This window comes from Poecilia mexicana, unplaced genomic scaffold, assembly GCF_051168715.1.
Source record: "Poecilia mexicana isolate PSO_F unplaced genomic scaffold, ASM5116871v1 scaffold_9, whole genome shotgun sequence".
Classification (NCBI taxonomy): Eukaryota; Metazoa; Chordata; class Actinopteri; order Cyprinodontiformes; family Poeciliidae; genus Poecilia; species Poecilia mexicana.
This window is the reverse complement of record NW_028263378.1, coordinates 5,920,384-5,934,648: the sequence shown is the minus strand read 5'-3', so window position 1 is coordinate 5,934,648 and position 14,265 is coordinate 5,920,384. Positions and strand designations below refer to the sequence as shown.

General features: G+C 35.5%; 1 protein-coding gene across 1 annotated transcript in view; it reads right to left on the bottom strand.

The window, feature by feature from the left end:
• The window catches only part of nf2a (NF2, moesin-ezrin-radixin like (MERLIN) tumor suppressor a), a 30,820-nt gene extending 16,860 nt beyond the window's left edge, over positions 1-13,960 (bottom strand). The window contains exons 1-7 of the mRNA XM_014985694.2: positions 13,159-13,960; positions 11,967-12,092; positions 11,734-11,856; positions 7,049-7,132; positions 2,154-2,222; positions 1,904-1,986; positions 848-923 (exon numbers count right to left, since the gene is read on the bottom strand). Of these exons, the coding sequence (XP_014841180.2) occupies positions 848-923; positions 1,904-1,986; positions 2,154-2,222; positions 7,049-7,132; positions 11,734-11,856; positions 11,967-12,092; positions 13,159-13,272 (675 nt within the window). The 5' untranslated portion in view covers positions 13,273-13,960. The remainder of the gene's footprint in view (positions 1-847; positions 924-1,903; positions 1,987-2,153; positions 2,223-7,048; positions 7,133-11,733; positions 11,857-11,966; positions 12,093-13,158) is intronic.
• Positions 13,961-14,265: the final 305 nt, after the last annotated feature.

The following is a 14,265-nucleotide window of genomic DNA, read 5'->3' as shown; positions in this document are numbered from 1 at the left end:
ATACTTGCATAAGTAAGAAAGCTCACAAATATTCTTATTTATTGTTGCCCATTTTGAGTAACATTTATTTTCATTTATTTTATTATAAATGTGAGCAGAATTGTTTTAAGATCCATAAGTAGAATTACCTAAAGTTAAAAAAATGTACATTTTAATGGTATTGTTTGTGTTTGCCTCCTTTAAGACACTATAACTGGTGTTTAGGTATTGTCAATAATGTCTTTGAATACCACATAATTACCAAGTCATATTTTCAAATGTCTTGTTAACTTATAACAAGTTTTAATACAAAACCTTGGTGGGCTACCCTAGTGCCCATACCGCCAGGCTTAGAAAGTTTTCTGAGGGAAACCCTGGGTTTTTAAACCTTTTTTTGCTTTGGAACAGGGTATGTTATTCAACAGAGCTTGGAAAAGTGTACATGGTCTCCAAAAGTGCTTTGGTGGGTGGTCCATGTCGAAGTAACATCCACATGGACATCAGAACCCAAAGCTTCCCAGCAGTACATGACCTAAAGTATCACACGTTCCATTTAACAAATCCCACCCACTCTGAGGGCCCATGACCAAAAAGTAACTAGTGCTACACACTTCAACTGTTATCGGTCATAATGTTACGCCTGGTTGGAGAAGTGAACCTGTAAAAACCACCAACCAACTCGATGAACAAAGGAATGGTTAGCGGATGGACAAAGAGACAGGGAAGAATGGAAAAAATGAATGCTGGGAGTTTAAAATAGGAATTGGATAAGTATCTACTGTATGTATATGATATGAAATAAAGAAAGACTGCATAGGAATCCTGCAACTTACTTGATAAAAAATAATGAACTGCAGCATCGACTCACCCTGATTGAAAAGTAATTGACGCCATACATGTCCAGGTCTTGAGCTATTTTTAAATACTCCATCTCAGCTTCATCCCTGGTTCAATGATGAATGGAGGTAGAAAATGATTGAGGAGGATCCAAAAGATTGGAGAAAAGAGGGAGGGAAGGGGAGAAAAGGAGAAACAGAAGTGGAAAGGGAAAACAAAGATCAAACCTTGTTTCATTTGTTTTTCTGTGCAGCATATGTCATGTTATGAGATCTGTAAAAACTTTGTCACAAAGCCCTTGCTAGGGTAAAAAAACACATAAGCACAGAAACAACACAAACACAGCTCTGTAACAGATTTTAGAGGTCATGTTTGATGGAAAACTTTTTCTTATGCCTTCAAGAAAGTAAATATTGCTGGAGAGAAAACAAAGGCATCAGTGTTTTATCTGATGCCTGTGCTCTTGCTCTTTTTCCCAGCAAGTTGGCAAATTTGTGAAATTTTTAGGTCAAATTAGAAAAAAATATATATACTTTTCTGAGAGCCTGTTTGGTCTGGGTGATTAGAAAATGTTATACTTTTCAAAGATTAACTGAAAAAAATGGGATAATGCCAAGTAAAAAAGATTAAACACTCCAATTGAAGACGGTGTCAAAATAAATTCATACAGAAATGTTGGATTTATGCAATGATGTCTAGAGCTGCAAAATGTGTGGGTTCTCCTTACAAATGACATGTAAATGGAAGGTCAGTCAGTCACTTTGATGTGGTGCTTGGAAGTCAGTCAGGTTCAAAATGCAGGTGGACCAGTATACGGATGAGGGTTTCCCATCAAAACAAGGTGATTGACTTCCTCCAACTGCCAGGAGCATCAGTGAGCTGCTTACATTGATTGCTTCAAAGGACAAGACTACAAATAACTCAAGTAATTTGGCTTACACTTTGTGTCTTTGCACATGAGTGGACGCTATTTCTGCACAAAACCAGTTAAGTACCAAGCCTTCAGCACATCCAACATGAACTCAAAACTTAAAACTGTGCAAGCAGTAAAACTTGAGAGCAGTCTACTCATAAGCAGCAGTTTTACTTTGTTCTGCCTCTGTGCTCGGCATAGCATGCTGTGATCCTCTCCTCCCACATTTCTGCAGTCATCTGGTACAAGTTAATAACCTGAAATGGAAAAAGACAGACATAAATATGCATAAATGCTCACAGGCAAATACAGTATATATTAAAATGCCACATACTGTTCAATCTAGGAGGCTAGCAAGATAGAATGACAAATATGTCAGCATCCTATCTTATGAGTGACAGTAAGTAAACCAGCAATCACTCACCCTGTTTGGCAGCAGTTCCTCCTCAGCCAGGAAGCCCGGTTTGTGAACTTCAGGGTCGTAGTCTCCGTACTGTGAAAGAATAAAAACAGAACTGATGACCGACTACTGCCTTGTCTACAAAAACAAATCCAACACTCTTCTCTCCATTTATTCTCCAAGTGTTTATTGGCAGATGTTTTATGAGGTAATTTATGCCTGAAGTGGCCACATTGTTTACTACGCACTGTGAATGATGTGGTTAAATATGGAGGCCTATGGGAGAACGAAGGTAATCTACAACTAAAGTTACTGGAGTGTATACTGGAGTTATCTTCAGCTGTATGGGACTATTGTTTACAAGAGGTTAAGTGTTACCACACAGTCCAGGTGGCTTACATGTGCTACTTATCACTGTTCATGTGTATTCAACCTATAAAAATATACATGCATGCCGTTCCATTAAGTTGAGCCACGATCACAGCCCCAACAAGCTTAAAAATGGTAAGACCACAATCATTTTGTTTTGGAGTTTTACAGCGACCCCTATCACTCACACACACAGCATAATGTTGCCTCCCCCCACCTGAAGATCAAAACCTGGCCAAACAACTCTGATCAAGTTCTTCTCTAATAAAACCATGTTTTTTTTTTCAAATGGATTTTTCTATTTAAAACATTTAAGTCGGTTGCATTAGTGGGGGAAAAAATTACCAAAAACAAATTTATCCAACAAAGAGACCGTAGTACGTTGTGTTAAAAACGACAAAAGAGACAACAGATTACAGATTTAATTCACAGCATTATGTTTTATAAAATACATTTAGAGTTTATATTTTATTGTGTTTTTATGTAATCATTTGAATGTTTTGGAGCTCTGGAACCCACTTGAGGACTATGGGGTCTTGAGATGATCTCAAGAAAAATAAAAGATGGCCAACGGCATAGTTTTGTCAGAAATCATCAAGTTTTTTTCTGGTACTTCTGTCTAAAGCTTGTTCAAGCTCTTTGTGTTACCATTGTTTCCTTGTCAAATTGGCTCATTAAAAATATTTACTTCACCCAGTGATAATCTGGGTCCCAATCTTTGTTACTGTTATTCTGTAGGTCAATAGCTAGAATGTTAGCGAACCACTGGTTTTGAGTTAATTAACAAGTGAAACAGCATGAAAACAGACTTAGGGGACCCCACTTTTGTAAAAACCAATTTACACACAATGTATAAAACCTCAGGGTGGTGACCATGTCAGCTTAGATTCAGAGGCTTATTTAATCGGATAAATCTTCTTAGTTTTCCATCATCATCTTATTTACTCACAGGGCTGTAACCCGTTTATTTCTAATTGCTAAATAATTGCTCATACAGTAATTTACTGAGGTAATATAGCATTACTAAATTCTTTTGGGAGAGATAGGGTGGTACTTTTCACCCTCTGGCATCTGATTACTCTTGTAATTTGAAAGTGAAATGTGCCAGAAAATTTCTGAGAGCATTGTCACCAAAGGACAGTTCATCAGTGACACCCAATTAAAATACTGACAACTGTATATCCACTAGATAAAACAATATTCACAACCCTGTAAAATAAACAGCACAACCATAAGAAAGAAAGATTCACAAGAACAGAATATATTCAGACCAAAAGATAACAATGCATTGGGCATATTTGCTTACCACATGGCTTTTGTACACAGAATCTACAGCAAAACAATAAGAGTTTATGTGGGATTTATGTAGGATTTTCTATGTACACAAAAAGATAATCATATTGTGTACAAAAGAAGAAAATAATTACTGCTTCAAAGTAAACAGGGCTTCAGATTCCAACAAGCTAAAAGGAAATGATGCTAATATAAGGTGCTGTCTTGTTTAGATGACTTAATAAGGACACCAATTCCATATTTGTTGTCACTTGGCCAGTCTTGGTCTGTATTGCTAAATCGTACTGCAAAAGAAGTTACCTCTCGTGTTTTTAGACAGCAGATGACTCATCTCTGATGACCCAGAAGAGATCAAATCTGAGCTCACAAAATGAACTTACTGGTAAAATAATGGCTAAATAAGAAACACTTAAAAACATGATTGTTTTTTAAAAGCAGTGTCAGCAGATGATAGTAACATACCTGCCTACAGGCTCAGAGAAAATCAGTTTATTAATTTATCAGAAATGTCAATAGACGAATATCCTGTGCAGTTAATAATAACATGAAGTACTTTAAACTGTAAAAACAACCTCTTGAGCAACATTTGCATAAATATCAATTTGAAAAGCTGGTTATAATAAGTTATATTATTTATTTTATTATTTTTTTCAGAGAACAATTTTTTTCAGTAGTTTTTTTGAAGTGTAAGGTTCATGTTACTGATGCACTTACTTTTGCAGTAGTTCTAGAAGTGAACTAAAATTACAGTTTGTGTGCTTCTATATTCCATTAATTGAGGTAAATCAACTTGTCCTAGTAAGAGAGATTCAAACTTTTGGTAATGATTGAACAGTACTGCAGATGTTGTTGGAATATAGTCTGACCACCAAGCTTAGTGGTTTTATTGCTCACTTCGAGTTCGAATGTGTGCCCCACATAATGAAATGCCTCAGTGACTACCTCAATTTTTGGATTCACAAGAATCGAACACATGGATTAGTGGAAACAATAAAGTCACACCATTCACAGCTGTTCCAAAGGCAACAGTAATTCTATTAATCTTTTTGTTTATAGAGTTACTGAACCATTAACTAAAAATATTTATTGCCGTTTTGATGTTCTAATTTATTAAGTCTTTGCGAGAATAGATGGTAAAGCAGACAATAACATAAGCAATAAAAATATATATATCTTTCAAATCTTAAAGCAGTCTTGAAATATGATTCTCTCTTTAGTGCCAACTTCAGGCTGGCATGATTAAACAGAGGTCACAGCACTAAAGTCGATTCACTGTGTAATATACTCTACTTCTCCGGTGGCACGGCGATTCTGCTCAAAAACAGATCATGAGGAGAAAAGGAGAGGCTGCCAAACACCTCTCAACAGCTGCAGTGCTTAACAAGAACCTGCTTCCCCTTTACACAGCCGCTTTAGTCATACTGACTCTAATCAAAGCTGACTGTTGATTAAATGAAAACAGACTGGGGTCTCATATTTGTGCTATTTACCAGCCAGAGGGTGCAGACACCAAGAGGCACATGGCACAAGCTGATGTGCAGGTTTTTCTCCATCCACACGCTTGTTTTCACCTGGGCCTGTTAAATTGGTACGGAAAAGGCAAGTCTCTGGGGGGTCCAGGCCAAATCTTTTGAGGCAGAGCTCTGGTGTGATTAAACCATGTCTGCCTGTCAAGAAGCTGCATCCCAGTCCTCCTATGGTTTTCTAGTGGATTTCAAGGTGGTAGGACCTTTTAGGCAAAATGACTGAGATTGATGGAGGTTTATTATCGGGGTTTGTTTTGGTGGTGATTTTCAAAGACTATAGCTAACTTGTTTTATCCCCCAAAAAAGAGTTTGTTTTTTTTCTTTCATCCACCAACAATATGGAACAACCTACCCCAAGGTGTTAGGCATGGATAACCATTTTGTTTCTAAACCAAAACAAAAAATAAAATAAAACATTTGTATAATGTGGTGTAAAAGCTGTGAGTTGTCAGTAATTATTGTTTTTCTGACTTTTTTTAAATTATTTTGATCTTTATACTTGTAATTTTGTGCAATGATTTTATTGTTTCATGTGTGTTTTTATCCAATATGCATCTTTTAGATTTTTTTCCCTGTGCATAGGACTTTGATTGAAAGTTCTTTATAAATAAATGTGTTGTTGTCAGTATCAGTATTCTTATTAATTATCTAGCTGCTGAAAGCATCTGACTTCATCTAGCGTAGGAGTGTCCAACTTCAGTCCTCAGAGGCCGATGTCCTCCAGGCTGTAGATGTGTCCTTGTATCAACAAAGCTAAATTAAATGGCTAAATTATCTCCTCAACATGTCTTTAAGTTCTCCAGAGGCCTGGTAATGAACCAATAAAAAAATGCATAATGAATCTTATGTCTGAAAAACAAAATCTGAAAAATCTGAACTAGTTCTTAAACATCAGCACAAGTCCTGTACCTTTTCTCAAATATGAGAAGAAATTCTGACAATAATGATCAAAACTAGCAAAGGAAAATGTATATTATGCTCCACAGATCCTCATCAAGACTTTGACTTAAAAGATCTGGATCAGCTGAGCTGATTTATGACTATTCAAAAGAAAATCCACATGTCAGAAGCTTATGATAAAAGGAGGCAGTCTTCTTGGATAACTAGAAAAAAAAAACTTATAAGGGCTGTTGCACCTAAAATCTTCCTGGTGCACAAAATACATAACAAAAGGACAATATTAGAAAAACAGATTAGTACAAGTAAGTGAGTTATGCATGACATGCAGGTGAAGTTTTGAATTGGTTGCACAGAAAAATAAAGATAGACTAAATGAATGCACAGCTCTTGTTTAATTTGTTGAGAGTTAAATCTCAAGGGAATAGTAGAGCTTTCTTATAAGTGGAGTAAAGTAAGAGGTAATGACCTGAAGTGTGTTTATATTGTGTGGCTTTAAAATGTTGCTTAACTTTTAGCTGTAATGCAATTTCAATGAAAAGAAAAATAACTGTTGTGTGTTGGTTACATGTGTTAAGTCCTAGAACGTGGCTAAAAAATACAGAATCATAACCACATATGGAAGATTTACTTTTTGAGGAAGACTTAAAAGTATAAAACATTTTTACAATGTAACTTTAATTTTGATAGTGCTTTCAGTCAACAGTCGGAAAATGAATCTGTGGCATCAAGGTATGTAGCACATCTGATGCAGGTGAGATGTTTACTTGTCAAGAATCTGTGCCTCAAGAGGAAAGTTTACTCTCCTTACAGGTTGCAAAGAAGAAGACTGACCTTGGCATGGACTGCATAGGATGCCAGCAACACAGAGGCCTCTGGAGGACAGTGGATTTCTTCTTCAAGGATCTTCTTCTTTACCTGAACAGAAATTTCAACATTTTTCAAGCTTTTATTACTTGAATGCTGAAGCTGTTGATATGAATCCCATCTTTTCATAAAGACATTATGTTCAGATATAACAATTAATTTCTAAGATCAGAGAAGAAAAAAAAAGAGATTGTCGTGAATTTATTTTTCAGGAAATAATTTTGACTTTAAATCAGGATGGCTGCTCTCCCCTATTTCCTGAAGATTGGTTCTTTTGTCGCTTCAATAAGAACAGCAAAAGACATGAGGGACGTACAATCGACATGATTTAATCTGACTCATGCAATAAAAAGAAAGTACTGCCCCAGAGATAAGCAATGGGAAAAACAACACTTTGGCTGCTGAGTTTTTGACTCTACACTGACAGATAAGGAAATTACATTTAGTGAGAAAAAAAAAGTTGTGATGCATCTTGAGTTTCATTTCAATCTCTGCTCCTTTGTTTTTACAAACACTTTGAGTTACTGTGCATCAATGGTGCAATAATATTACATTTCCCCTGCCTTCTCTTACATTAAACTACAGCAGAAGTGACAGGTTTTGTCATGATAAAAACTGTCAACTATGAAGGAAGTAATTTTTTATTATGTATCCATCACATTGAAGCACTTTCAGACTGAATCTATAGTATATGGCTGAATCTTATATTAAAACTAATAACTGGTTTGTAGGGAAAAGAAATATTTGTCTATTTTCTTCACTGTCCACTTTTAAAGTTCGTCTATTTTACTTGGCTTTCAACTCCAGCGGGATCTAGTTTTAAATTGTATGTTTTTGTTTTTAAACTGTAAGTTATTTTTTTTATTGTTATGTTGTGTTTTGATGTACAGCATTTTGTATCAGCTGTGGTTGTTTTAAAGTGCTTTATAAATAAAGTTGGTATGGTATGGTATGGTATTCAGAAAGGAGATCAAATATGTGCTTACGTGTTAGCTGCTGTAGTTTTGCTTCAGTGTTGTAAATAAAGAGTAAAGGTTTTTTTTCCCTGGTCCTTTCAAAGTTTGCTCAAAGTTGTGATAGCTTAGTGCTTAAACATAAAGAAGTGAAAAACTTACACCAAGCTGGATCTCTAGAGATTCAACTCAGAGAGTCTATGGAGACCATAAAACATCTGCTTCTGGGTTGGATAAGCTGAAGTATATCCAACCCAGATGTAGATTTGGAGATATTTTGGAGAAAAGATGGATGAGAATAGATTTTAGTGTAAATTTCTGATGCTCCAAGGCTTAGATAAATACTCCACGTTAAAAAAAATCCAATATGAATAAGTAACAAATAAATAGGAACATAAAGAAAATCAGCTTTAATCAAAATTATGCAGTTAAGGGAGTACAAATTTATAAAGTCATTTTTAAAAACATTGGTGAAAATTGTGATGCATTATGATACACAGTAATCCGATGGGACTCTATGAAAGCTTTTTTGTCTCTAAAGAACATGGATAGAGCCCTAAATAAAGGGTTAAGCAAAGTCCATAATGTTTTTGTTCTTACTTAAATTAATAACACAGTACAAACTGATGTCTTTTGTTTACAGTACTAACTGCAGAATCAGCAGCTTGATTCGAATCAATAGAGCTGGTTGTTCTTTCTACATCTGTACAGCAGCTGATGCCGAGTTCTTTGTTTTATTCTAAAATACAAAAAAAGTCAAATTAAATCTTCACTTCATATAACAAGAAAAGACTCATCCAAGTTTAAAGTGGTGATTAAACTCTCAGGGCTCACAGTAATAACATTGTTTTTAACAGGCTTGAATTCACTCCAACCAAGATGAAAGCAGAGCTTCCCACCAGGCGTTTCATTCTTAAACTCCATCATCACTCAAACTAATTGATTCACAAACCGAAGTTGCGTAACCACATATACATCACAAAAGCAGATTTTAAGGTTAGATGGGGCAAACACGCTGTAGCAGCGGTTATATAAGCGGGCAATTTCATGCTTCAGACCTCGTCGTTTACAGAGCCAGTCAAGCTGTCTCTTCTTGTTTTGAAGTCACAAAAGGTGCGGAGCCAAAGGTGACAGCCTTAATCATAACCAGCACTAAGTGCTGAGGATGCCATTCCCTTTACAAATGAGAGCACGTTATCATCCCAGCCTGTTGGGACGGAGATGTGCATGTGTCTGTTGGTGTTGTAAGGGCTCGAAATCTGCGGAGTGTGAGCGCGAGTGTGTACGTATCTGGATCGGTGATCATTTCTGATAAGCACTAATCCAGCTGTCACGCCTGTGACATTATCTGAACGGGGGCCGCCTCCTGACATTACTGGAATTAATGAGAGCAAAGAAATAAGCAGGCAGGCAGTGTGATGCACTACGCATTTATATTCTTCTTACTCGTGGCTGTGTGTTGCCTTAACTGAGTAATCGGGCTGTTAGGCTTTTCTCGATAAATTGACTCAAGCAGATTTAAATGAAGAGTATAGACAAACATTTAAAGTATATGCCAAAGAATACAAGTGCAACATAAATAAACTAGCACAACTGACAATTTCTAAGATTACATTAGGATTATATCAATAACAGAGTCAAATTTATTTATTTTTTTATACCAGATCCAATTTTGAGAAAAAAAATTCTTGCTTTCTTTGAAAAAAGAAAAAAAAAGAAAAAGTTACAAATGACAGGAAATATTTTCAAAAAGTGATTTTTAATTCAATCATCCCTTCTGTGAGTTGTACGACATATAATTGGGGCCATGCTATGAGAGGTTTTGTTTAATTATGAGAATATAGTCACAAAGTTAGCAGAACAAAGACGTAATTTTGCCTGAACAACATTTTAAAATTACAAGAAAACATGTCATTTTAATGAGAAAAAAGCTTGGATTACCAATTTTTTGTCATTTTACGTGTTTTTGTCATGAGGTGGCGGTTTGCGGTGGTGAGAATGAACGCAGAGACCCAGGTACTGATGAAGATGATGATGAATTTAATGATGAAAGTGGCTCAAAAACAGTCCAGATCAGGCAGCACAGCAGAGACAAAAGCACACAGCTAAATACCAAAAGCAACTGACACAAAGACTGAACATGGAGCAAAGCAGCCTCAGGACTATACAGTTCGACTGAGAACTACTGACGACAAGCTACATACAATAAGGACCCAACCACAGACAAGACAACAGGTGGGTTTAAATACACAGGGAGGGTGATCAAGGAACGAGCCACAGCTGGGATCAATCAGCAGGGGAAGACACAGAGACAGAAACTGAACACAGAAAAACCTTACTATAACTACACAGAAACACAGATCATGACAGTTTTGAAATTTCATAAAATTTCTACTTCATTCTCCTAATATTACGACTTTAATCTTGTATCACTTAAACTTTATTGCTATATTACTTCATTCTAATTTTATTGTGACTATTTTTGTAACATTATGACTTCTTTTTTTTTTTTTTTACAAAAAAAAATAATCTTAGTCTGACCTATTTCATTGTAGATTTGACCTATATTCAAAGTCAAAATAAAAAGAAAATGTAAAACATACTTGTCAAACAAGAGGGTGGGTCTCTGAATTCTGAAAACCCACGGAGTCCATTGATGAAAAAGTTCAGATTTTCCAAAAACAAAAATACTCAAAATTAATCGATTAACTGCTTAATCGATAAGATGATAAATCATTTACTCGATTTACTTTAAAGCCTAATCGGTAGTTGATAAATGACTAACAGGTAGCCCTGGATGACGATAGCAAAACACCAAATCTCATCTCTGGCTAAAAGTGATAGGGCAAGCTCTGTAGGAATGCCCCAGGGGAAGTATTACTGGATGTAAAGGGCAGCAGCGATATGCTGTTCCCTGATTTCACATGGCTGCACACGATCAGAGCAGGACGATGGAAAAGGTGGTCCAGACGAACATCTTTCAGAAAAAAACTGTAGACGTGTGCCCCCTGTAGGCATTGGGACACAACAGATGGAAGCTAGAGATGCACGAAAAGAACTTGAGTTAAAAATGAACTAAATCATCTCAAATACATGGACTTTATTTCACCTCAAGAGGCTGAGAGTTCTCTTCCTTAAGTGTCACACTTGTTCAAAAGCATAGATTTTACTTTCCTTGCTGTTTGTGCCTGCTTTCATGAATGCTTCACCTCAAAGCACCTTTATAGAAGAAAATAAATATTTCTCCAGGTTTTAGCTTTTTTAAAATTCTGAACTTTTGCAGACTCATTAGCAAGACATTTTTATGATGTTCTGGGCATTTAAATACACAACCTTCACCTAGTTGGATTTATTAGTTGTCATGTTCTACAAAACATTAACGAACATAGAGTTCGCATAATCATTTTTACACACCTGAAAAAGGATCAGATTGTGTTTCCTGTTTTCCAGATTTTGCGGGAGCACCAAAAACAATTTAAAATCGTGTCCACTATCCAAACGGCTATTAAGTAATCTTGAGTTAGATTAGCTGGTAACATCTGTAGCTTCAAATCTCTACTTAACTCCTGCTTTTATGTCTAACTGTAAGAATTCCTAAAACTAATCAGAAAAACTGAATTGCACAATTGTTATTTCAGTTAAAATTGTATAAGCAGAATAGAATAGAATATGAAAAAATACAACTGACAATTGGCTCACCTGTAGAAAGAAGAGACGCTGAGTGATATCTTGCACAAGCTCCTCCTCGGCATTTTCTGGGTAAAACTTGGCCAGGAAGTGGAAGGTGATTGGTTCTTCTTTTGAGACCTCGTGGTCTAAAACCTGTACGCATAAATCAAAGACATCAACAATACTACATAATTGATAAAATAATTACAGTAGACAATGAACAAGTATTTTAAGAAAACAAAAAAAAAAAGTGGCACATCAACCTTCCTTTCCATCTTCAGCCAAGCCTCTGTGTCCTTTATGTTGTACTGGAGCCCAAAGAACCAGGTTTCTCTCAGTCCCAAAGTCCGGCACACCAAGTCAAAAAGGTCTTTTCCTTTCCACTTCATCTAAAAGTTAAAGATATATATTTTTTTGTTCTATTCTTTCAATCAAACAATATTTCTTCTCTGACAAAGAAGTAAATATCATAAAAATTAAATACATTTAAAATCTCTTCAACATGCTGTATTTAACATACAACTTCCTATTCAAATTATTTTAAGTTGGAGAAGAGTAAAATGTCATAAAATCAAAGATTCCTTGGGTTTTGCAGGGCTTTGTAAAATCCCACCCAGTGAGACACACAAGGACTTTCCCACGCTCTTATTAAATGAGTGTATAAGTACAATAAGTGGGCTGAAAATGTTTTCCTAATTTTTGTCAGTTTAGATTAATCAACACAATGGACAAACAATACCAAATATAGTTGAAGTTGATATAAACAAACCATGCAAAAACATGAAAACAAATATAAATATTGAGCCTGTCACGTAGCAAGGATGAAACTGGGATAGTAAAAAAGTAAATCTAGAATAAGGGATTTTGTTTATTACAGACACATAATACTTACTTAACCAATAAGTGAGATAATCGTGAGTCCCATGTAAGAAAATAGAAACCTGTAACTAACATTATGCTGGTGTGTATAATTACCAAAAAAGCAGCTGCTACCCATAAACGGTTCCTCCCTTTTAAATATAGTGCTTGCAAGTAATTTTGATGCCTTTCATTTCCGAAAAAACAAAAACGGCAAACTAGGAGAAACAGTCCACTATGAAAGGGGGAAACATATAAATCACGGAATCAGGGTCAGCACTGATTTCAACTACTGACTAAAAAGTATTTAATTGGGCTGCGGTAAACACAGCAGTCTCTTAAAACTTATGTTTAAATAACCGCGTGGGCGTCACATCCTTTTCCCTATATTGACATATGCTGCCATCTAGCGTTCAGAAAGTGAAATATGTTGGTTTCATGGGAATTTCAGAAAAACATAATTTTACTCGCTTATGAGCCTCACATTTTTGTAGTTGCATTACAATTTGAAATTAGTGAGCAGAAGAACAGTAACGTCGTGCTTGAATGTTTATAACATTACTCATAATAAGGAAATGAAAGACTGTTCAAACTCACCTCGCACTTGAACTCCATGTCTGACTCCATGGTGCATATCTTTACTTTAAAGTATTTTGCTTGTTTTCTAATCAAAGAGTTGAATCCCATTTTTGCTGCTAAGGCACTTGCCATGGCGACTCGTAAATAAACGCTCCTATTCTATTCAATAAACCAATGATACTTTAGTCATTCCTTACAAACTAAAAAGAAAAAAAAAGCTATTAAGACATTCTTCTCTAAATTAGCTCATCGCATGGTTCGGAAATACGAGAATTTAGTTAGCACTGTAGTTATCCACAGGTAAACACAACATGCATGTGACTTTTCAGCTGATACTAATAATATTTGTAAACAAGACTAATCAAGAATCACTTGTCTTTCAGCGACATGTTACTGATTTATCAGACTCCTCTGTATTGAATATTCATATCTCCTATTACTACAAAAAGGTCCACAGATAAGGTTTAACAAAAGCAGATAATTACAGCATAGTAAAGCTGGCTGCTAACAATAGTTGGTTAAAAGTCAGAAGTTAGCTAACTAAAGTTGACGTCGTTCTTAAATCGAGACGTCAAAATACAGTTTCCCGTATAAAAGTTCCTCTAAAACCATGTAAATTCGTGAAATTATTTTATCCAGTACTTTCCTGTAAAAAAAAAAAAAAAAAAAAAAAAAAAAACTTGGAATGAAAACAACAGCTAACTGCGGTTAGCAACCTGTTAGCGATGTCTTTAAAATGCAGTGGTGCATTCGCGTACAGTCTATAAAGTAGTACTTACTGCTTAGAACATTAGATAGAAGTCATTTTGGGATGCTGGACACTGAATTATGTTGTTATTCTGCTACTGAAATACCATATCTAGAATTATTTTTTTTCTGTTGTGTATTTGAGTAAAGTAAATCTGGTAGTCATAGTTGTGTAACTAAAATAAGGCAAAGGTAAGATTTTCCTTTTCATTTTGTCATGTTCTGTAAAAAACGTTAAGAACAGCTGTTTTTCTTGAAAGAAAATTACACGTTCACATATTATTTCAAAATAAGTTAATTGTACAATATGTCCACTCTTCAGTTTGAAATTATGCCCACAAATCCATAGAAATATGTGTACATTTCAGGAGGACTTTG